Source organism: Halictus rubicundus, chromosome 8 (genome assembly GCF_050948215.1).
Source record: "Halictus rubicundus isolate RS-2024b chromosome 8, iyHalRubi1_principal, whole genome shotgun sequence".
In the NCBI taxonomy this organism is placed as follows: Eukaryota; Metazoa; Arthropoda; class Insecta; order Hymenoptera; family Halictidae; genus Halictus; species Halictus rubicundus.
The window spans coordinates 11,117,781-11,143,989 of record NC_135156.1 but is presented as its reverse complement, the minus strand read 5'-3'; the positions used below and the strand labels follow the sequence as shown (position 1 = coordinate 11,143,989).

General features: G+C 43.0%; 1 protein-coding gene across 1 annotated transcript; it reads left to right on the top strand.

Moving 5' to 3' along the window:
- The first annotated feature begins 13,312 nt into the window (after positions 1–13,312).
- Positions 13,313–21,811, top strand: LOC143356433 (uncharacterized). Its single transcript, XM_076792128.1, has 2 exons — positions 13,313–13,515; positions 21,034–21,811. The coding sequence occupies exons 1-2, from the start codon at positions 13,313–13,315 to the stop codon at positions 21,809–21,811; spliced, it is 981 nt and encodes a 326-aa protein (XP_076648243.1).
- The last annotated feature ends 4,398 nt before the right edge of the window (positions 21,812–26,209 follow it).

Sequence of the window (26,209 nt, the reverse complement as noted above, 5' to 3'; positions counted from 1 at the left end):
TATCATAATGGATCTTTTTTTAATGGAGTCCCGGGGAATTTCGAGTGCAATTATTCGAACCATAGATTGTAATAAGACTGATTCTTATATTTAAGCTCGTACGGCATTATCGTAAGTTAAGGTCTCACGGGGATAACGGAAATGGAACTGTCGTAGACGTTCGCTTTCGCGCGTTCCTCGAGTTTAATTGCGAACCGTCTTATTCCGCAGATTGTTGAACGATTTCCTGAACTCATGAATACATTTCTGTCTCAGTAGTACACCTAATGTTTATTTCAGTTTACCGCTTATAACATTTTCTATAACCGAAAGTTCATGTTTAAAGAAAAACGTAGATTAATAATTCATTTTCTTTTACTTCTGAATTTTAATACACAACTGATCACTTGTAGCCTAGAAAAAAGGATGAAATGATAAATGATTTATTAAACTCGTGAAATTCCGTTTTCGATGATCGAGATACTTCGTCTGTTTTTATTTCATGTATAACCTTTGTGATATAAAATTAATTAGTTTTCCTCGAAGAAAAATGTTTCTCTTTAATAAATTTCGACAGAGAGCTAATCTTTTATATCGCAGGATTAGAAGTGGCAATGCTCGATGTTATTAAATGAAAATTGTGTCTGAATAATTATTGTCGATGATAAGCGAGCAGGTTGAAGGGGGTCAGCTCGCTGTTCCAAGGGAAACGCGATCCTGTAAATGAACTTTTAACCGGGCACGCCGCGATAGTAGTTTCATTCAGTACAGTCACTTGTACGGCAGATAATACGATAATCTTCGGAAGAGCCAATTTTCACGAGGCTCCGCCGTCTTCCCGTCCGCGGAATATAATGCAATAATATAAAATTGTCTTCCAGTATCCTTGGAAAAAGGAACTCGGCCGGGATAACGCCGGCGGCTTACTGCAGCGCGAAGAAGGAACGCGTTATTCCCCGGGGAAGAATGAACGGCACGGGTTCCAATGAGAATCGAGTAAGAAGATTTGCCGAAAGATTTGCCGAATTGACGTGGAAAACCGGAGACGCCGGCACGGAATCGATGGGGAACGTAGAGAAAGGAAAAATACCGGGGAAAAACTATAGTAACGAATCCGAAAGATTTCACCCCTAAAGCCCTGAATTATCTTATCTACAACGGAGATTTTTACTCCGGTTGGAAATTGTCCAATCGACACATTCTTCAAAACATAAATACTTTCTACAATTGTTAAAAATTAAATAGAAAATATAATTTGTACAATTTCGGTTTCTTACCATTTGTTTCACTTGTGAAGAATGTGTCGTGTTGGAACGAAAGTTCGCAGTGTTTTTAAATTAAAATGCAAAGCTAAAATTAAGATGTTTATTAAAACACTAAGAACTTTCGTTCCAGCCCAACATAAAACAAATTGATGTCGACATGGTTCATAGTAACTTTCTAAAATAAGGAACGTCGCTATTGATTAAAAGATTTACAATTTTTATATTTTTAGTGGATAGAGTAAACGTTGATTCTTTGGGAAACGATGAAAACAAAATGTTTTTGGAACAAGATGAAAGTGGATAAAAGTAAAATTGTTAGCGCTCACTCACCTTCGCGCTGTACAGTGTAACTCGAGAATGATTGGCAGTCGAACCACGGTTGTTAGATCGATTGTTTACCTTCCGTTTCTGCTAACTAATATTAAAGATCGTCCTCGTTTGCGTGCATTCAGGATCCAGCCCCATTCGACAATGCCTTAGGCTGACGAATCAAAAAACGCGACCCTTTAGGGACCATTTGAAACTATTAGCGCTAATGAACGGAATGCTCGCGTCTGATTTAATGAAACTATAATAATCGGGGGGTGGCAGTGACTGAATCGCGTAATCGATAAACCGACCGGCAAAAATCCATTCCACTACACAACTATGAACCACATACAGTGAAAATTTAATACTTATGGAATAGAAAGGGTTCATACTGATGAAAGAAATTTCTTCAGAAAATATATTTGGTAAAGAAATGTTTGCAATTTACAGCAATTGTTTTCTGTTCCTTTCGAAACATTCCATTCTTTAATCCCGATCTTTTAAACGTATTAATGTGTTCGTCGAGTTAAAAATTCACATTAATTGTGAGTGTATGGATTTTTTGAGATGTGTAGCAGCTGATACGATAGAAATGGAATGTGTGGACATGGAAATAACGGCTCGATTCACGGTAATCGTCTTTTGCTACGATTCTTTTTTTTTTCTTGTAAGAAAGAAAGACAAGCTGCTCGGCCGTTTATCTTTCCCACAGAAGGACTCACGATAACGCTTTACTTATCGGCACTTCCGCAAATCGATTACACAAGACCAGACCAAGGTGGAAGGAAGAAGGGCGATCCCGGGGTTGACGATTACGAGACAGTATACACGGACGGAAGACTTCTCAGAAATTCCCTTGAAATGCATTTGAAATACCACATCGTAACAATATCACAAAAAGGTACCATTCTTCCGAGGAAGAACCAATCTTCAACAGAAAAAAAATTATTCAATTATTAGCCTCGCAAAAACTAAATCCTAGCAAAGTTTATATTAATTTTCAAGTTGCCCAACTCCCCTCGTTAAAATTTAAAACCTAATGAATTTTTAAACAGTGGTTCAATTTCTTTTTCAGCACGTTACCATTTTTATTGCCAGTCGGTTATGGAGTTCTCTAGTTTGAATAAACACAATTTCGATACTGACAAATCTTCACACTTTGAGAGAGCGTAAGTATTCCCAACGCGTTTCTGAAAAATAAAAATAATTGATGCATTCATCGGGAATTCAAATTTGCCGGCTAATGCGATAGAAAAACTGTCAATGCTGAAATCATAAATGACCAACAAAGTGCATTGTCTCCGTTCCGGCCATTCGGAGGTTTTCTGCAATATAAGTGGCTTGTTCTATATCTATTTTAATTGGCCATTCAACCGCGCCGGCTCCATTGAATCCTCCGATCGCGGAAAACGCGTTCGCGATTTTTCCCAATAAACGATGATGCATACCGCGAATTTAATTTCGATTTTATTGTCGCGCGGGAGGACCGCGGCGGAGAGCTACGCGTGAATGTAGATTACGCTGTAATGTATGTTTTCATCCATTGTGAATCCTTTTTTTTTCATGCCCGGCGGCGGAAAGGGCCGATCGAATCGATAATTGGAAAAGAGGGCCGTTGTCACGGCAAACCAGCCGCAGACACCCACTTACGGTGTACGTTTAAAATGTACAGGGTCACGCCGATAAAAGGCTTATTCACACCCCTGTCGAAAGATTTGCATCGTACAATGAACGTGTGTATCTAGCCGGCCCAGAAGTTCACAATGACGGAATCGTTTGCTTAATAAACCCCCCAAAAAAAACCCGCAGGGGGAAAATATTGGTTACAAGTTCATGGTTGTGCAAACATCTGTTTATGGATTTTTATAAAACTACAAACACAGAGGATTATACTTTTTTTAAATTGCGTTTTTGATAGGACAATGTATTTGTCACATATAAAAAGGACTAGATTTTTCGGAGTTAATTTTCAAACAGAACAGTGTACTTTTCGAAGTCTAAGAAACGATCCTTGTCCATTTATACACTCTTTGTTTGTGTACTGTCGTAGTTGCGACCGTTCTTCTGTGTGTAAATTAAGTTTTAACACGTTGACTGCCATGTCACCCACATGTGGGTGACGGAATTATTTGTCCAGGTTTTAAAATGAATTTTTACGGTAATATATTTACCGTACCCAATTGTATTAAGATCTGTAAAATGCAAGAAAGTTGGAGGACTGCTCAATATCATACATATAACTTTTTTCAATTTTTATTTCATTAAGTAACTTACTTTGATTTTATGGAATTTTTGTTAAAGTGTTAAAGTAAGACAAAGGACTATAGGGTCTTTCAACAGGAGTTCTAGGGCTTTTTGAAATTATTAAAGATACTTAAGAATAAGACTTTAAGAATTAAGGGGCCTGATTTGAACATTTCTGCTAATACAGTACGATAAACCAGCGTGGATTCTGCCAATTAAATTATTAAAGTAGAATGTATTGAAATAAAGAAATATCAAGTTAGCTTACTTAACACTAGGTTTACGGGACCCGTCAAAATGACGGGTTCTAATATTTTTAATTTACGATTATTGAGATTTTGAAGATCCGTCTACGTGGAATTACTCAACAAACTTAGTTCCTTAGGTATATATTATTTAAAAAATGGCTGAAAACTTGGATAGACACATTCTTCTTATTTTTACAAAGTAATGTAAAATATTCAGTTTTAATGCTCCGTAAACCTAGTGTTAAAGTCCCATTTTGCGCAGAACATGAACATAATCGAAACTAACTTGAACCCTCGATGTAGAAATGAGATTCACGCAACAGCAGACGGAGGATCGGGGTAAACAAATTAAAGATCGCTTCCATCAGGTTATTCCTCCATCAGCATCCGATTTCGAAACTCTCGGGCAGCCACAACAAAGACAAACCGTCCGCTTCATCCACCCGAGAGGTCCATCTATCCGTCGAAAAGAAGCGACAAAGGGCGAAGGAGGTGGACCACGATATTGCTGCTTGTATACCCGAGGCAACAGGGCTCATATCATGCCGGCGACAATGTCCCCCATAATGCCGACAGTCCAGCATTGTCCGCTATTGGATATCTTTGCCGGTCGCGTGCAAAACCTTCGGCAATCTCGTCCTTCGGGAGGACGTCTTAAGAGTCGATATTGATGGACATCGGACGGACGTTTAATCGTTCGCCACGGCCCGTTCTTCCTCACGTGTCGTTTATTTTCGAAGCCGGACCCCGTTGTTGTGTCGCGCACCGTCAAAATTACAATGGCCGCTGCCCTCACCCCCATGGAACCCCATAGACCCCGTAGCCGCCGCCGGCTATCGCAGCCCCGGACACCTCAGAGACGGTTTACCAAGGAGGAATCGCGGTCTTTCGGGATTCCTCGGACACCGAGACGATGGTAACGAGATGTCATTGTAATTCGTGACGTCTCCGATGATACAGGAACCTCTCCCTTCACTGCGTTTAAACGTTTCGACGCAGGGATGCCATAATTACTGCTTCCTCCTTTTTTTCTTTGATCCTTTCATAGCTGTTCGATGACTTTTACGAAATAGAGTTGCAGGGATATACGGTTTTAATGTGCCATCCATATTGTGTAATTTTTTTTTTTTTTTTTAATCAAACTCTTTCTTCTGATGCTGGTATATGTATTTTTCAGTCCTACCATCGGTAGAAATTATTTAAGAAGAGTCTACAGAGATTGAACATTTTAATACCGTCCAATTTTTTTCAGTCCGCGATTCTCGAGCACGGAATAGCATAATTAGAGGACCAGCTTTCCGAACCGAGAGTTTCTCGCGGACATCTGGCGCGTCGATCGTCTCGCACCTGGAAGCGTTTTCATGCGACGGGCGAACAGTTTCGATAGCACACATCTTCACGGAGTCTAATATCGAGCGAGGGCAGTCCGGAGCATATATCGTCTGTCGAATCAGCGATCGACGCGGGACCATTCCTCACAATTAGCGGCGATTCAGGTGCCGTTTTACCGTCGAGACGAGAGCCGGCCTATACCCCGTTCTCGGCCGTCCTCCACGGAACTCGTCGGCCGTGGATAATTATTTTCCGATTATGATTGATAATCCGACGCGACGGCGCGATACCGCGCGTCCCCCTCCGGTGGTTATCTATCACCGTGGAGCGTTGTCAGCAGAATGTTAGTCATTGAACCGACCTCGCGTTTTCTATAGAATCCTCTGTGCCGCACGGAATCGTATGGGATACGGTTGCTCGATGATAAGGCGAATAAAACGTCTTCCGAGGATCGGTCGAGTCTTTGACGTAACAGCGTTACGGGAATGTAAAAGTTGTTGCGTCAGTGAGCGTTGTTTGTTGAATGAGAAATGACGACTCTAATAAACGTTTGTCGGACGACTGTGTCGTGCGTGCTCTTTATTAATGTCTTTAGCGGTAACGTCGATAATGTTCAATTTCCCGAGGTCTTGGACACTTGTAAGTCCTGAATGAATTTCTAGAAAGAACGTTCAACTACCCACTGAATTTACTTAATGTTCTTTCTTAACTGGCTGGCAAATCAATTTCGCTTCACGAGATTAGAATTACTGTACGATCATTAGGGGGTCAACGAATTTTTGACGATTTAGACGTCGTTCAGCATCGTTTTGCAGCTACATACATGGAAGAATTATTATTATTAGACTATGGATTTTTATACATTTACAACGTTCCGGATCTTGTAACGCTCGGCAAAGGAAGATATTAAACATGCTATTTAATTTATTTAACGTCGTTTCCTATGGGGAGGGAGGGTCCCTCGAATCGATTAATAGACTCCCCTATAAGATAATACGTTATGCGTTATAAGTAGACAGCGAATCTTTGTGCAAAATAAAAATTTGACCGCACTGAATAGAAGATATAGGAACCAAACAGGAATTTATTTCTTTGTTTAGGTTTATTAAGTTGTAAGCGATGTATTGTTTTCATTAAATTCTTTTGATCTTTCCACTGTTTGAAATGAATCCCAAGTGTATTGCATGTGGCAGTGAATGTAGACGTAAAAAAACTTGATTAAAAAGACTGTAACCGTCACAGAAGTTGCATATACTCCGTAAATAACTTTTTGATCGTATTTTGAGCGAGTCTACTGTACCCGCACTATCTTCGGCGCGTTTGTCCAGCGCAATTCTGTCATGTCTGACGATTCGGTAGTCATCGGAGGAAGGTGTCGCGATTGAAGAATTCCCCGACAGGGGCGTCGTTACCTTGAATTTCAGGATGCACCCTGTCCCTGGGCCAGCATCCGGGTGGATGCAGTTGGCACGGACCGTTCGGCAGAACGGCGCGATAAAAGGACAACAAAACGCCACGGGGCGTTGCGATTAACTGAAACAACCGGCCCGACAATGGAGTAATCAGCGAGCTTTTCGACGCACCCATTCCCACCCCCTTGGCGCGTCCCTCTTACCATTCGGCATCGCGGGCCACCGTTGTTGTCGCTTCAGCAATCGCGACGATGATGCCTCGCGACATTGTTTTCGCCGATGTGCAGCTGGGCATCGGGGACAATTTACCGGGGACAGGTAAATGGAACACCGGTCCTCGGAAGGGTGTGTGCTTTCAGGGGTGGATCCCTTCGCGTTTCCCGGCGTGACTCGATCTTACGATTCTGTTCTTCGCTGTCGAATCGATTCGATTACATTTTTTTACCGGGTTTTCGCGTTGGTTCAACCCTTCCGTGTTGGTCAGGGTGAAAATTCAACCCTCATACATTCCCCGGGGCGAAAATTGTACCATTTGCTCGTTCTAAATGTTACGAAATTTTTAATTTCATTCTGTTTTTGCTGCAAGTTTTCATTGTCAAGTAAGGACTTGACAAGTCAATTGTTTGATGTATATTGCATCAATGCACCGCTAAGGGAAAAATTAATTCAGAAAAATGTTAACACTAAACTTACCGAGCCTTGAAACTGGCACACATAGCTTTATAAAAATGACAAGATTGAATTTATTTAGACTCTGTGCGGTTCCTATGAAAGCATTCTCATAATTTCAATAGTTGTCAAATCTAAAATCTGAGTCATTTTGACCGGTACTGTTGATTTAGGATTAATACGCAGAATCACAAACCTCGAAAAATCCAGCGAAGACAAAATAATTTAACCAACACAACCAATCCCGTCACAATAAAGATAATTAAATAAACTAAACACCAAACGATCGAATGAGCTTCGCACATAGTTCAGTGTGACGTATGTTAATCCCGGGATGTATCAGTATACCGAAATGATATTCAGGGGAGGAAATGGTGGGGCCAAAATAGGCAGAAAATGCGGACGGTTCGAAATAACCGTTTGCACCGCAAATGGTTAACAAATTCCAGGAGAAAGACACGGGAGCACTTTGTACGGTGGCCACAAAGGAGGCTATCATTCGCACCCCTAATCCGGAGGAGAGCGGGCTCGGCACAGGTGACCGGGGGTGTCGCGAGTCGAAAGATAAAAGAAGAGGACCCGGGCGTGAGGGCGTTCCCCGTAAACGAGACTCGATTGTCCGTATCGCGCGAACGAACGTTCCTCGAGGCCCGGCAAAATCGAATTCCACTTTGTTTGGCCGAATATATATATATACATATATCGAGTATGTACATATAGATCTGTGTATGTGTTATATAATATATATATACCGCGTATTCGGTATTCAGCGTGCGGCCGGTCGGCCAGGCGTCGCCGTATCAAAATAGAGCACGCTACAATAACTTATTCGGCCGAACAAAATCGCGTGGAAGGGTAGTATTTTATGGAGTCCCGTTCGGGTTACATACGATGAATACATCGAACGGCAGAGGGGCTCGGGGACCGTCGTATGTGACTTGAATGTATCATAAACCCGGCTACTGGGGTGAACCACCCCCTAGAACCACCCCTTTCAACACCCTACTGCCACGCCACGCACGTACACTTATCTTGCCATTTGACCACCGACGATCCCTTAAAGTGTTCTTTGATATTCTTGAGGACCCGGTCGGTGACCGTGAAAATTTCATCTGCTCGAACCACCCTTGTGATTCATGCCAACCCCATTGTCTCTGTATCGCGTTATTAATTTACGCACGATGATTACGACTTTGCATATCACAGAGAAAGATGATATTAATTTTGTGGTTGAGATGTGTGACACTAAAAATACTCCTTCACCCTTCTACTTTAGAAAATATTGAAAACATTCAAAGAATTTGTACTACTGTACTACTTTAAATACATTCGTATTATTAAAAGAAGGAATACATGTTTATACAGCTCCTGCACCTTGAATTTTTGTGTGATACTGAAAATACTCCTTCACCCTTCTGCTTTAGAAAATATTGAAAGCATTCAAAGAATTTGAACTGCTGTGCTACTTTAAACACACTGGTATTATTAAAAGAAGGAATATATGTTTATACAGCTCCTGTACCTTCAATTTTTGTGTGACACTAAAAATACTCCTTCACCCTTCTACTTTACAAAATATTGAAAACATTCAAAGAATTTGAACTGCTGTGCTACTTTAAACACACTGGTATTATTAAAAGAAGGAATATATGTTTATACAGCTCCTGTACCTTCAATTTTTGTGTGACACTAAAAATACTCCTTGACCCTTCTACTTCAGAGAATATTGAAAACATTCAAAGAATTTGAACTGCTGTACTACTTTAAACACACTCGTATTATTAAAAGGAGGAATATATGTTTATACAGCTTCTGCACCTTTTTTCCATAAAAATCCGCAGTCTGTTAATTACAGTGCTAGATTGAGTCTTTACTGATTTGTTTAGTAAATATTGTTGCTTATGGATTGCCTTGGATCGAGCTGTTTAAGTTAGAGATTTCGGAAATCGAAGTGATTTTTGACTGATTTTTGTTTTCTATTTCTCCGTGGTCGAGCCAGTCGGAGTCTTGACCACCGTCGAACCCGTGCGAGCTCAATCGGCAAACAAATACAAACAGGGGTAATTGATCGAAGAAGAAGGACCCGGGAAGCAGCATCCGCGCCGCTGAAATTAAGGAGCCGTCGGCGATGAGCCGCCGGAAAGCCGAATTGTTTCATTGATGAGGGAGCATTCAAGGCCAGTAGTAGGCACCAAGACCAAAGTGGGTACACTGCGATGGGGTAGAGAGGGGTGCGAGGGGATGCCACGACGTTTACGAGTCCGCTTGCAACCCTCTTCTGGCCCACGCTGCGCGATGAATGGTATAATCAGCGGTCGCGTGGCACCCCACCGCCCTGAAGAGAGACCAAGACGATAACGGAAGGTGAGCAATGATGAAGAGAGACGGCCAGCCGATAGAGAAATTCCCCACCCGGTCGTGCCTTTGCTATCGCCAGAAACGCGAACGTGGAAAAGTCACTTAACGGATCTTCCTTTACGTTTCTTCTTTAGTTTCTAGCTCCTCTCTGTTCTTCACGGTGTTATCCTGGCGCGAGGGTGCAGCATTTTGCACACCAGGGTGGTGCTACGTCCTGGTCCCTTTGTGGTGAAAACATTCTTTGAATAGGAATTATTTTCTCAAAAAATTATTCGTACAATTTTGCAGAGTGAAAGCCATTCGCTTAAATGTTTTGGTATGCAGTCGCAATGAAATTTTAGAAACTTCATTGCAATCTTTATAAAAATGTGAATTATTGTATAAAGAATTTGTAGAGAGATTGATTATAGGGGGTAAGAATTTTTATTTTCCTTGAAAGACTAGGACACCTAATTTCACACAAGCTGTGTCACGCATAAATTGAAAAATCAACACAATAAAGCACAGTGTTGGCGAAGTTCGTCCAGCGATAATTCGATGAAGGAACATTTCGCGAAAGAGGGCGCGATGTTTGCAGCTGATATTGACTAATTGAAAGTATCGGCGTGCAGATAAGGGTCCCGGCTCGGCGACCTAACCCAGACCTTGAAAAGAGACGCGGGTCCCCTTTTCTTCTCGCCGATGACTGATAAAAATCGCGTTCACGCCCCATGAATAACGGAGACTGTGTAACGAGGGGGTGATAAAGGCACGCCGGCAGAATGACAGTCGAACCGCAGCTACTCGTGCACCGTCGTCGTGCACCGAATTTATGATTGAGTTAATAACAGAACAAATAGCTGATTGCCTTCGATAATCTCCGAGCGACGAACCCCTCGTGCACACCCCTTCTTTCTTTCTGCCATTGATTCGCTTCCGTCTGTCGCACGGTCAATTTTCCTGGCAGCCGCCCCTTTCTAATCTCTGGCTCATCTTACTGACAAAAATGCGGCGAAACAAATATTTCGTTCGTTCACGATAGTTCGGCAATCATCGTAGAGTAAACCATATTTCAATCTCGTTTATTTGTTGTTAAACTCGTTTATTCATAATTATTGGCGAATAAGAAAACAGTACAGAAAACGTTATTTTATATGTCAGTGGTTCGTGGATTTGGTTATTCACTGCAGAAAAGACAACACGTTTGAACCTCGTTTATTATTTATTGAGGATTAACAAAAAAATTAGACAAAATGTACACAGACGTTATTTTAACACGAGATACAGAATTTCTTTTTGATATGGTTTCCACAATTTTTTTTAATATTATATCTTATCGAACTTCATTTTTAAAAAGTTTTACTTATCATTCGTCTTTGTATACGTGTTCTTCGAGTATTTAAAAAACCTCTATTTTGCCTCTATTTTGTAATCAAGTTTAGAGATCATATTTGTCTTCCTTTGTTTCATTTTTTTTTTCACGTGACTCGTATACTCCCTCTCTCTCTCTCTCTCTCTCTCTCTCTCTCTCTTCGCAGCGAAAAATGGATATTCCGAAACCGTCCGGAAATTCAATCGCAGGACTATACAGCCGCTGCTTTATGAAAGCTGGAATTCGTTGAGATGTTACCACTAACACACAGCCCTCTTGTCTCGTTTTACACCTCCTCGCTTTATCGTCTTATCACTGGAGACGTCTTCAGCCCCACGTCCCCCTTTTCGCCCCCATTCCTCGGCTTCTTCTTCCAGCAAGACATTGCCAGGACTGATAACATTTATTTCGAGAAGTGCCACAGCACGTTCGTCTCGTTCACTGGACGAACAAAGTGGGGAAAAAAAGAATTTCTGTGTTCCATGTGGACGCAAAGAATACCGTGGTTCGTAAAAAAAATTCATCTACTTCTTCAAATCTAGAGCTTGTGCTCCAAAATATTGAATCGTCATATTTAAAGTTAGAAGCAAAATTAACTCTACTTTAACTGTTATCAATTGTGTATACCTAACTCGATATAGACAATTCATAAATGTTTCTTTGGTACAAACAATTCTGCAGATGTTCATACAAATTTATATTTGTATTGACAAATGTATAGAAAAAGTATTCAAATTATTTCCTCACTTGATAAAAATAGATCGTTTCAGATTCTATCAAAACATGTGTGCTGTAAGACTGCATCCAATAACTGGAAATTGGTATAATTATACGCAATGCAGTATACTCTTTCCCAATACAGGACAGACGCTACTTAATAAATTATTAAATCCATCTTCGAAAACAGGTCAGTCATTAAGAAGCCTAGTAACAAGCTTCCCATAAATTATTTCTTTGCATCTACTGATTAAAAAACCTGTTTCTGAATGCAACACGGCCCCTAAACCAAATCTCCTAAGTATGAAATGTTCGAAAACAGGTCTCGCAGGTTGATCGATCCAGCGCCAAGATCGCGTCCGTCCACTAGCAGACCTATTCCACTGAAATCCGCGGGATCTCTGTCGGAGTGTCATTGTCTCGAGCCATCAATGTCCCGGAAACGGGCTGACCATCGGCGTCGCGCAAAAAGGTCAGAAAAAGTGGGGTGGTATACGATAATCTGCGTAACAGAGAGACATACTCGTGGCTGCTTGTCGCGCCGGCGAAGGGTATAGTAGCAGGAAAGAGAGAAACGTGAGAAAGAGAGAGGAGGCACCTCCACCTGTTGATCACGGCTGTGTCCTCGGTCCGCCATGTCTGCGGAGGAGCCAATCGCGGATGCCCGTCAGCCGCAGACCATAGTGGGAGAGGAGGAACATTCCTGGTTGGCCGATCCTTGTTTCCACCGCGTCCCACGGGGCTCCAGCTACTACACGGTTCCCGATTCCTCCCTGGCTCATCCCAGACTCGACACCGCAGAGGTCCTCGCTGGATCCTTGCCAGTCCTCGACACAGCATCCATCACGCAACTCCTCTGTTCGCTGGTGTTTCCCGTTCTTCAACACGTGGGACCAACAGCTAACCCACAACTGACCGAAACTCGACATTGCGAGCGTCGTCATCCGACAGAATGCTACGGGACACCTAGAGGATACCTCACAAATGACCCTGGAAAAGGTTCCCGTGAGTGGATAGAGTTTGAGGAGGGTCAAAAGGGAAAATTATCGACGGACGTGAGGAGTGAACCGATTTCGAGCACTTCGAAGAGTTAGGGGATAGAGGAGGAGCTTGGACGGTCTTTGGAAGTTGAGTTTTCTGGATCGGTGGTTGTAGCAGTAGTAGTTGAGTATTTGGATCGTGTGGTGCTGAGATTGGTGGTTTCGACGGCCACGTGATTGCACCCTGCACGAGGTGGTGTGTTTCGACTTTTGGCCCTTGCGGACAGCCGAGGACTCGGACAATGATGCACGAGGTCGGTGAGGTTACAAGGGTACTTCTGCCAGTGGATCGGTACGAAGCTAGAAGACTCGTGGAAGGGAACAATTGAGAAATATAGATCGCACGATAAGGAAGTCTTTTGACAACGGTTGAAGACACACAGCAGACATGTCGTCGAAAACGCTGCACAACGAGCACATCAAGAGGCCGATGAACGCGTTCATGGTGTGGTCCCGCGGGCAGCGACGGAAAATGGCACAGGAGAACCCGAAGATGCATAATTCGGAGATCTCGAAGAGGCTAGGAGCCGAGTGGAAGCTGCTCAGCGAGAGCGAGAAGCGACCCTTTATCGACGAGGCGAAACGGTTACGGTGAGAGTCGATGATCTATAATTATAATTAACCCTTGGACGGCAGACGCTTTTGATTTCGTAGCAGCCCTAACTCCGTCCATTCGCACAGCAATTTTCTTTTGCATACTTTTCTATCATACTTTTCATAGAATTCACTTTCTTGAGATCAAGATTAATCTTCTTCTTGAATTCAATGTAAATAGCTAATGATTTAAACTGGTTGTCAACAAATTTAGAAGGAATGTTTGTAACCACGGGTCAGAACGGACCCTAATCCTGCCATCCGAGGGTTAAACGCCATTTGTTTTGTTACACAGGACATGTTTTTGTCAGTTCGAGTTGGCTCTTGAGCGCTTATGTCAATAATCAACGTTTTCTACAATACTCAACGATAATGCACTTTGCAATTTAAATTAAAATGTAAATTATTATACAAAAAGGGGTTTCAACAGACTGCGCGCGTTAAAGCGAATTAAATTAAATTACGAAATAATATGTGTTACACTTTATTAGAGCACAGTGTGATCTCTTTTATCAGAATCTTTAGATATTTTATGACTATTAAAAATAAATGAGAACGACGAGTGATCATATTCTTTTTCTTAAAAGGTGCAAAGAAAATAATCGAAATTTGGAGCTCTTGGTTCACAGTTAGCATGCTCCCCGAAATACAGAAAAACATGTATACAATATTCATTGTTCGCATGTATAATATTCATTGTACTGTTCGCACAAGGAATTTTTTAATGAATGAAAGAAATGTTTGCTTACGTGCGTTAAATTATGAACGTGTGAAAATGCATAGAAATCCGCATTGTGTATTGTATTTCATGGTAAGGGAAGAAGAAGGGCGTGGAGGAGGAATTGAAGTTTAGGGAAAGGAGTGTATTGATCGTAAGTTCCAATTATCGGCGCATTCATCGATTGTAATCTTCACGGGTCCTGAATTCATTCGTCAAAGCGGTCCGTATCGTTTGCAATCGACTCGCCGATTTTTCCTTTGCACGCTAATTGCTCTTTAGTCGCGGCGGCCGTCCGCACGAAATTATCGCATCGAGGCGTATCTGCAATAACCGTTGATGGGGGGAATCCGAAACGAGAAAAGGGGGGGCCCCCGTAGTTCATAATACGGTACATTGTTACTAAAGCAAAGGGCCGTGCTGCACTAAGCTAAGGGGTGGAACAGGGGCGAAGTAAGTGGTATTTATGGAGGTAGAGGGGAGAAGAGCTCTTTATTACGGCCCTGAATATTTAATCATTGTTATGAGTTTATTTAGTCCGGCGAACAGGTTCAAGAGATTTCAATATTTTTATCGTCTACTCCGGGGTTTTAATTGCCAGGCTCGTTCGGCGAGATTAAAATCCGAGCGAATTTTCTCGGCGAGAAGTGCACCTTGCGATCTATTTTCAAAATTTAATTCCTGTGCACCAAATTGTCAGTTACGTTCATTAAGATCGTTTTTCTTTAAATTACATAAAAAGAACAGATGTAGGAATTGTTTGTTTTGTCACAAAGAATTTGGGGACGAGTACGGTTTTTATTTTTATCGATTCGTACTGGATAAGTATTATTTATGACCGAGTGTTAATCCGGAGAGTATTTATTCCCCCGTGCAATTTATAAACGATTTCTGTATTCCCTTTCAGTTAATGTTTACTAAAGTTATGATTTGTTTTATGATGACCAACATGCAATTTTTTAATTCAAACGAATGTGCTCGTATCTGTTTGCACCGGTTGTTATCGATTCAATTTGCACTGGATAAATATTATTCGTGATAACGCATTAACCCAAAAAATATGTATAATCCATAAACGAGTCAAGTGTTGCCTTCCGTTTGATAAAACTTGCAAAAATTGGTAATTAAGCAACAAACATATTTAAACAAACATAACGGTGTGAATGCAGATAATGCAAGATAAATATTATTAACAATAAACTGTCAACTTAGAGAACATTATTTATCATCTCGTACAATTCATGGGTGGTTCCCGTATCTCGTTTAATTCGATGCTTACTAAACTTGTCACTTGCCCGACAAACATTTCTGAAATTAATCGGATGCATGAATAAATGATGGCCGCGCAAATATTACGTTGGACACACTAACGTAAGCGTGCGTTTATGGATTCGGCAACGTACGAAAAGCGAGACGGTCAAATTAGAGGCTCGTAAAAAAAGAACGATAAAATGGAAAAGGAAAAGGGGGGTCCGGTAGAAGGGGGAATAAGCTTTAATTGAAAAGTACGACGCGGGAATGACTGAGTCGAGCTTTATCACAGTTTCCCAAAGCAAAAAACTGCCGGTTATAGGCAATTGATAGGAAGCAGCCGTGGTCGGATATAAACTCTCGCGGAATCAGCCGCCGCGACGATGGCCGCTCGTAAAATAAATAATGGAATAATAAAGTCGTTTCTTCGGAAACGCGTCACCGTCGATTCGCTTTCAATTGCCAAGTGCGCGTTTCACCGGGGCGGATTCGTTTTTTTTTCCCACCCTCCCCCTACACATCGGAAAGTAAAAAACGAAAAAAAAATAACGAATCGATTTGGCTCTGCCGGTTTCTATCGGTTCAGTGTAACGTCGAATCCGCTTTTCCCTCGAATGACCGTGAACGATCTGTAAAACAAAAAAGAAAAGAAAATTGCCTGCCTATAGTGTTGCGCTATGTGCCGATCGACTATTCTTTCTTCCTTTTTTCAGTTTCCGGACGATCCACGTTCCGTGCCTAAATCCTTGCGCACCTTTGAACCATAACTTCTTCACCATTGTTGCATGCACAGTATTGTCACGGGGAAATTGAAGCGCGGAGAATTGAATGGGATATTGTGGATCCTTACATGCAACTTATCATCGATACTCGTAGCCGGTAACATTTTGATATTGGTTTTCGACGTGTTCGAAGTAGTTACAATTTTATTCAGAAGATATGTTAGCGTGTTATCATTCGATGAAAACTACCCCTTCAGACGACAGAATTCTTTGATCACAGTAATAAGCGTTTCATCTATATTGTCCGCAAAACTACCCCATTAGAACAAATAATTTCTTCGTTATAGAAACCGAGGTGCATCCTCTGTAATTATTTTTAAAACTACCCCTTTAGATGGAGCAATTCTTCGACTACAGAAATGGGTTCTCCTTCCATAATTATTTGTGAAACCACCCCGTAAGACAAGGTCATTTTTTGATTACAGAAATAAGACTACTTCTAGGATTATCTGCAAAACTACCCCTTTAGACGAAATAAATGCTTTCAACATGAGCATTGGTGAAACCACCCCTTCAGTGGAAATAGTTATTTGATTACAAAAATAAATTCTCGCATTGCTGTACACATACCTACCGCTTCAGGCGAAATAAAAGTAAATCCTTCAAAAGAAAAATCTTACAAAACATCTATAACAATAAAAAATCGCTGCTATAAAACGAACAAAGCGTTCGAACTAAGCTCAAAATCTTTCGTATCCTAAACACGACACACGAATTACACCCTCGAACCCCATCAAATCCTCGGCCCTCAAGAACCTCCTCCAATTTCTCACCCCGTCAAAACACCACCCCGTTGAGAACCAAAATAAAAACCAGCTGCCCTTCAGTTGACGAAATCATTCAGAGATTTCGAAATATTTCAGCGTGGAACGACGTTTCTCAGGAGAATCGTCGCAGGGATGGTTGCAACCGGGTTTTGCTGGAGCTGGAAGGGGGGGAGGGAGGGGCTATATCAGCAGCGGGAGGAAAATTTCGGGCGGAGAGAGAGATGTGTAACAGCGAATCCGCTTTTCTGGCGGATGGCGACGTCGGTGACGACTTTGGTAACGGCGGGAAAAGCGTTGGAAGCCGGTTGAGAATCGGAGGGGTGGACGGCCGTAAAATAAAGAGAGGAGAGGGGCCCCGATAAAAGTCGTTCCCTTGGAGCCTTGTCCCCGGTAGGAACGGGTTCCCCTGGAGCCGAGCCGTCACTGGCCCGACGTAATCTGTCCGTTCGTTCACGGCGACTCACAATGTGGCCCCCGAGATAACAAATAAAGCCCCATTGTCGCAATTGTGTGGATTTAAAAGGATTTGCGCGCTCCTCTGCTGGCCCCTACCCCTTGGAACCACCCCACCCCCCTACCCCACTCCTCGCACCCTCTCGTTTTCACCCTCACGGCTGCTCGTTGGCTGTGCCGATGCCACTGCTGCTGCCTGTCCGATGATTCCCTCCTCCGACCCTCTTTTCGCCAGATTCTACGCCGTTGTCTCTCGTTCTCGTTCTCATTCCCGTTTTCGTTCGAGGAGAACCCGCTGCCAACCGAGAAGGCAAACAGCGAGAATTAAAACGTTGTCGCGGAAATGGAGGAACTACGACGGGGTTGATGCGTCTTGGGCCCCCGACAATAAGTGCTGGTTATGTTTATGCGATCCAGAATCTTTATGCATTATTTTGCTGATGTCTGGGAATCATTGATTTCCACTTCGGACACTGTTAACCCCTTGCAGTGCAATTTATTTGTGGTCATTAATGCCCAGAAATGCACTTCATTTAATTCGTGGTTTCTACCGTCGGCTCAGAAAATTTTTAGCTTGCGTGAAAATCGACAACAACGAGAAGGTAAAAATTCTTTGAGTGCAGAAATAAGAAGTTCTGAACTGCTACTCCGCTCTGAAGTTCTACTGGAATTCTGTGCACGTTGTTGAGTACAATAAAAAAGATCTTGATCTCTAAAGATTGACACATACAAATGTTGAACAGCACAAGCCTGAAGACTGAAATGATGAAAATCGTGGACTTCGAGGGGGTTGACGCGTACGAAACAGAATTATTTTTGCACAATGGACAATTCGATCGCAGATTTGGATATGTCGATGCCATAATGGCGTCCGCAGAACGTCTCGTTGCCGTGCGGCCCGGAGTTAGTCGAATGCGCGAAAGTTCACAGCGCGGTGGGATCGCGAAAGTCCGCCGGTCGTTGCGGCACAATGACATTTATGACGAATCGTTACACTAATGACATTCGCGGAGCACCGGCGGACAATCGTGACTAATTGTTATTGTTTCTTGTTGTGGGGGCCGCGAGCGCAGCTACCGCGCGGCTTATGTCCACCGATATGATATAACGCGTTGTTTATCGCGCGGTTGGAAGTGGTGGATGCTGGGAACGGTGGTTGCTGCTGTTGGTGGTGACGGGGTGGTTGTGAGAGAGAAAGAGAGAGAGAGAGAGAGAGAGAGAGAGGGCCGGGGGGGCTCCCAGCGAATTGTAAAGATTACGCCCGATGTTTATGCATTTATGCTGAATTATTGTCGGCGGGACTTTACCGATGTTTATGCTGATTTACGCTTTGTGCTATCTGCCGGGACACATTGTCCCGGAATTATTATTCCGCTGCGTCACTCTCGCCGCGAGGAACCCAAATTTCGGATTTCGTTCGCGAGTCGGAAAATTTTGACTGCACCCCCTCTTCCTACATTCATCCCTTCCGCCACCGCACTATTCGCATTTTGATCCAGAGAAACCACCGATCGCGAGCGTTCGGCAGATCCGATTGATTTTTGTGTGAATACTTCGGGGAAGTTTCTGATATTTATTTAATCCGTTCATTGTGAGGTATCTATTTATTTTTTTACATGTATTTAACTCGAAATTTAGATGTGCATATGAATTTTATAGAATTTTTTGCTGTACGAGGAATCGGAGCAATTGAATTATTTTATTCAGAGCTTGCGCGCCACGTTCTTGGTGGATGCAGTTCTATAAAATAAAAGTGCGAGTAATGTTCATTGAACATAAAGTCTGTTCTTAAATTACGAACAATCGTGATTTAATTCACGGTGGCGCTTGTCGCAGGGTAATTTCGAAAGAGAAAATTGTTTAGTACGAGTTTGCTGTTACAAACGCGACAATGTTGACTTAGGAAGACAGTACATAAATCCTGTACAATTTTGTTGAGCGTATAAAGCTTCGTTGAATATGTATGATGTCCTGTTGCATTGTCCTGTTACTTGTTGGCTCACTAAAATGATTAAAAAGTAAATTTATATTGAATGTTTGTTTCCTAAAATTGACTTTAAAAAATGCATAAAAATCCGCAGTCTAACGATAAAAAGTGAATAGCCGAGAGAAACGTGCTAAATAAATTCCCCCGTCGAAGCTGCACTGCAAAACGAGGCAACAAAACTCGAATTCAATTAAAAAATAAACCGACAACAACTCATCGGACATGCAAACACATGTCCGATATCAGGCACCGAACTGCATCAAAATCCCTTCGGCGGAGTGCTCGAAATAATTCGAGTGTGGCCCATTGTGCAGTCGTTTCCGGGAGGATTCGCCGCGAGGCGAGTCGCGCGCGGGGAAAAGAAGAGCTCCCTCGGTCGTTTCTCTCGCTTTCTTTTATCTACGCGAGGCGAAGCATAAATAAGGACTGCGTTTGTGCGCCTCTTGGATACATAATGGAGTATTATGCGACGGAGATACCACGCGGCTCTGACTCTTCCCTCGGCGTGGCCCCACTCTTTCAGCAGCCCTGCGAAGCCCCGAGCCCGGGGTGTGTGTGTACAAGATATTTACTACAAATACCCATGGTGGCCCCGTATCGTGTTCTAGCACCATGATAATACGTCCCTTTGTACGGATAACGGTGTCGAGAGCAAAGTTTACTTGAATTCTGAAGTGTCTCGTCGCGCGATTCTTCGCGTGATAACGCGCGCCCCTGGATTATCGGAGGTAGATACCGTTGCATGCATTGTCTAACCAAAAAAAGAAGACTCCCGAAACCACCATTTCATTCTCGTCGTCGTCGTTGCCAGAAATTCTTCGGTTTGAAAAACCAAAACCGTTAGAATTTCACTTGTTGATGCGGAACGAATAACTCGAAATTAATCGTTGTTTATAATGCGCTTCATGAATTATACATACGTAGTGCGCACTTCATTGTCGGCGATTAAACGGTGCTTGGATTATGCTTACAACCCCTCGGAAAACTATTGCCGTTCCCCATCGTGAAACTATTCGATTAACCCACCCCTGGAACGTTTGAGGGCAAACTACCCCAACGACCTGACGATTGCAGATTCTACCGGCGATTTGCGGTAGCAGGGGATGAAATTGTCCGTGAAAAACTTAAAATAATATTTCGTAAAACAGATCCAATTGTTTAAAACCATGAATTCTATACTTTCTCTTTAGTTATCTATGAGCACTTTTCAAAACATAACAGTAATATAATATTACAGTATACAGAAACGAATTTAGACATTTTTCTGTTGAGTTTTTACGAGTTATGTTAAATAAATGATACACACTGAATATTTATGGATGCTCAAGTGTCCGACAGCTAAGCAGAAAAGGAATATGATCATTCAATTCTTAAAGGTTGAATAATATATTACTCCGTCTCAGTTCAATAAATTATTCTGCACACTAAATATTTACAATCACATACTCAAGCAGCCAACTCGAACAATTTTAAAAGCCACAGACCAGACAAAACCCAAAAAATTCAATCAGATTTGACAGACAGATTTGATCAGCAGTACCAACGTTTTGATTTCAGAGCCCTCCACATGAAGGAGCACCCCGACTACAAGTACCGTCCCCGCCGGAAGCCGAAGTCCCTGGTGAAGAAGGAGAACAAGTTCGGGTTCTCGATATCGCCGTTGATGTCCTCAGGTGAAACCCTGGGCAACATATCCCGGGGTTTATTGCCGCCGCTAGCACCCCCTTCGCATCACACGCTGATGAGCCACGAGGACTTGAAGATCCCCCGGTTTTTCCCGCCCTTTCCGTATCCCCTGTACCCAATCCAGCACAAGCTCGGCGAGGAATTCAACGGCGGCAAATTAGCGGCGGATTTAGCGTTCCAGGCTTTGTACGGGGGTAGCACGTTCTACTCGAGTCATCAGACGATGTCCTGGCCTAGCCTATCAACGGCAGCGTGCCTGCAGCCTAACTGTGGATGTCCCAGTCCTCCGAAGGACCCGAAGAGGACGTACCTGCCTACCAAACTTGAGGAGAGACCTTTCCCTAGCCCAGGGAAACCCGAAGACGATGGATTTCCTTCGGACAGAGACTCGAGCAGGGAGGAGTCTCGCTACAGGAAGGTGGAGGAGGACAGTTTCTCGCCATCAGTGGACAGGCATCAGGAGGACAGGTCCCAGGATCGTTTCTCCTCCTCGTCATCGTCATCGCCGACAGAGCAAACGGAGAAGATCAGCCACACTGCCCCGCCAACAACCCTGTCAACGTCCACCAAGGTGGAGAACGCTTTTTCCGTTCAGAACCTGACGTCTTCTAGTTCAAACTTGGGCGCACATAGAGGACACGTCATATGAAGGCCGCTTCCGGTTCTCCCGGACTTCAACTTCCGGGGGAACCTGGTACCACCTGGATGGCCGACCACGGATTGGTGGAGGGTCCCGCCTATGCTGTCACCCATACCCCAGGCTACCGTGACCAACCTGACCGCGCCGAAAGAGGACGAGATCCAGTTCCAGGAGGACCAGCAGAGAAACTCCGCCATGGCCAGGTCGAGGAGCATCCACATTGCCAATGTACAGTGATTCCTGATGATCCAACACCGTGGGGACACAGACAGAAGGGATGAAGAAGGGGCTGAGACAGAGGCTGGTAGCGAGTGCAATGAGTGTGGGACTAATGGAACGTTGGACACTCTGAACAAGTACATCCTGGAGAGACCTGAGAGAATGTGTTTTGTGATAACGTGGTGACCATCATCTCTACCGTGCTTGAAGGTGTCTCGGGACCCCTGCAGCAAGAACGGAGGATAGGACGAAGTCATTAGATGGTTCAGCGTTAGAAAGACAAAGAAATAGATAAGTGAGTGAACCAAGGTTTGGTCACCTCGAGGATCTCCTGAGAACCTTCCAGAAAGAAAAACCTGTTGCGTTGTGTGATAATTTGAACGTCAGGTGCCATCTTTTCTACAGTTGTCCATAGAATATGAAGATGCTCAGCTCGGTCAAGATGAACCAGGAGCCAGTTGGGTCTGCTACCCGGGAGAGTCGTGCTACCCCTTTCGCGGATCGAGGAAAAGAGGGTTCCAGGGAAGGGGTCTGTGAGGTAGAAGGGGGGGGGGGTCCGTGTGCATTCGCAAAGAATTCGTTATGCGAGCCTGTCGGTGGGATAGCAAAGCCGAATCGATAACTCGCCACGGCCGAAATCCCACAAAGAGAGGCGAAAGGGTCTTTTCTGGTAAAGCGTGTACACAGAGGCGGCGCAGGATGCCAGAAGAGTCCAATTTTGATGAGATAACCAACCCTCTCGTGGCACATATTACCGCACACGCGAGCCAAAGCGTGGAGAGAGGACGGTCTCTCGCACATACACGTACATACGCGCGCGCGCGCATGCATACATACTCGGGGATAGAAAGAACGGGCTCTCGTAACGCGGGCAGGAGAAAAAAAAATCTCTTCGGGAGAGAGAGCGGAGGCAAATCTCTTCTTTGGGAGCCGGCCATGCGAAATAAGCCAAACATTCTGAATGCTAACGTAGATGCGACAGCGGACCTGTGTACGCGTTCCAAAACCGCCACCCCCCGCGCCGCCATCCCTCTCGCGAGATGATTTCATTGCGTCGCGTCGCCGGCGGCCGGCGTTGCGCATCGATACTGCAACTATCCAATATTTTTCTCTTTCTTTGGCCAAGCCCGCGCCAAAGTCGGCGGTGTCCTCCCTTTATCTTCGCACACTCGTCTTCCTCCGCTTGTAATTGCTCGCGCGAACGTGTCCCTTGTTCGAAACCGCTGAAATTGAGGAGGAACGCTCCTGTGATATCGCGATGTTGTGTAATCTCGTTATCAATTGTTTTATCATTTTAGAAATGTCGATGTTAAGTTGTTACCGGTTTTGTCTTGTAGACGGTCGCTGAGGCTCGGGGCTGTTTTTTGCGAAGATGTTGCAGAGAAATGAAGATCAAAGTTTTACACTGTTTGAATGTCTCTGTTACTGTTAAACTGAGCATGTACGAGCTAAAATTGAAGATATTGTTTTCCAACGTTCTCCAATGTTGTGAACTTCACGGGATTTTATTGTGCTAGGTTATCTTGCCATAAATATTCATGTCTAGAATGATGTTTCTTGTATATAGTGACTGTCAGAGTCAAATTAGAAATATGAAGTGCACAATAACAGGCTTTTAAACATTTTCTCAAGTGTTTATCGAGCCTAACAACTTTTACCTTGCCAACAAAATTTATTGTTAGCCAAAGAATCATTTATTCTTAGAATTTTAAAGACTACCCTCTTCTTTGACACGTTGACCGAAGTGTCACCAACTTAAAAATTAACTTTTGTATTGATGGATGAAATGTACTTCATTTCGAAAATCTTGACTTTTCATTTTTTGGTTTATTGAGTACACTAGAATTTTTGTGGTTACTGTATTCAGTTGATTTATTTCGAAACGAGAATCTTTGACATTGCTCTGATTGTTTCGCAAAAACCACCCCGAACAGACGACAAAAACCACTCCTTTGTTAAAACGTATAAAACAATGTCGACAAGGCTTGCAGAAGCTGCTTCTCTTTTGCGAATCTCCAGGAAAATCTGAACAACAACCATCGTACATTATACAGGGTGTTCGACTACAGGTGGGAGAAAATTTAAGGGGTGGTTCTGCATGACAATATAAAACGAAAATGAAGAGTAAAAAAATTTCGATTTCGGCTTCATGTTTCAGGTATTAACGATTCAAAGTCCGCCTGAAATGCGGCAACCCTACCAACATTGGTGTACGGTTGCCTGCGTCATAGAGGCGCGCGACAGTCACGTAAACAAATATGTACATTTTTGCGAATGCTTGCACTTGCGACGATTACATTCAGTATTTATGGACACAATGCAAACCCTTCTATAATGATCTCCAGTAAATTATTTATGTGAGCCTCATTGTAAAGTAAAAACGAATTGATCTCTTCTACTCGATAATTTCACGAGTCGAATATTACAAATGCCTTTGCAGATTTTAACAAGTGGACAGGTTCAATGTGGTCCAACGATTAATTTGTGAATCCTTAAAACATTTTCACCTCGCTGGGGCATGTATTTGTCACTTGATACGTGACTGTCGCGCGCCTGTATGACGTTTGTACAACGGACACCTCTGTCGGGCGGGTTGCCGCATTTTAGGCGGATCTTTAATTGCTAATAACTAAAAGACGAAGCCGAAATCGGAAATTTTTGATTCTTCAGTTTCGTCTTATATTGTCATGGAGAACCTAAATTTTCTCCTCCCAACATTTGTGTTAATCGTTTCGCAAAAACCACCCCCAACATGGCTTGCAAAAGCTGCATCTCTTTTGCGACTCTGCAGGCGAATATGTATCACAATTAATCGAAAAGTTTGCAATTAACGCGACAGTGTATAATCACGGTGGAGCAGGGCTCGGGATACGGCTTCGGCTTGGCGCGGCGTCGAATAATCGGCCAATACGAATAAAACCGTTCAATCTCGCGCAAATTGTTTGCATTCTACCGGCGAATTGTTGAATTCGTTATGAACCGGCCGGGCATTGTCGCAGTTTTATCGGAGTCGATTTTTCCGCGATCGACGCCGCGCACACACACATGTCCGCGTTTTGCGAAAATGTTTCGCGAGCGGCCGTTCCACCGTATTTTCACCGAAATTTCGACACCGACGACACAAAGACCGACGCGTGCTGTCAGCAGACCAGAATGGAGACTAATTTCCCGCGGACACTTTCGCCCATAGAGAGAGAGAGAGAAAGAGAGAAAGAGTGAGAGAGAGTGAGAGAGAGAGAGAGAAGAAAAATGTATACTAAATCGTAACGACCGTAGGAAATCGGCGCGCGTCCCGTGACACGTTGCGCGATCATGCCAACGGGAACGCCAACGCGTTAAATATAATGTAAAGCGTATCTCTATAAAGGATAGGAAAACATATCTTCACAGTTATTCACGTAAGTTCCTCGGCCATTCGTGTTGCCGCGAACGAAAACGAAGTAGAGACCGTATAATCCGTCGAGTTTCACATTTTACCCGGAAACGCCGCTCTGCGTTCCGAAAACACTCACCACTGAGACGTCACGCACGTAATTATTGTTAATTATTGCTGTAATATAACGCGACGTTTGTAAATAAATTGAAACTTAACCGAACCCGCTGTCTTTATTCCGAACGAAACCTTTTTGGAATATTCAGTCAACGTTAAAAAGCAATAACTGAGGAATACATTGTGAAAAACAAAACGAATTTTCTTCTTTATGTTGCCTTCTAGTGGATATTACAATTTTATGATAAAAGAGTTGCTTTTATACAGTGTGCACGCATCGTACGTACAATTTATAAGGAGATTTATCAATTATTAATTCCGTAGAAACACATTCAGTCTCTAATCTCTTCTATTTTCTAATCGATTAAAGTACAGGATATTTTGGATCACTAAGAAAGTTTTACTACGTTAAAAATGATGTACTTCTTCAAAAGTATTCATGATTAGACTGCGGATTTTATGCAATTATAGCAAACATGGATGAATAATAAACAAAATTGTGGGGACACTACAAGTGCCTAAATTTCTACTCGTTTTCTAAAGAAGTACATTTCAATCTAACTTTCGTTTCATTCAATTGTTTTAGAAAATTTGTATTTTCCACAGAATCTGCCGTCTATTTATGATTGTCCTCCAACAATGAACTCTTCAAATCATCTGCAAGGTGCATCATCTTCTCCAGAATTTACCAGATGGTT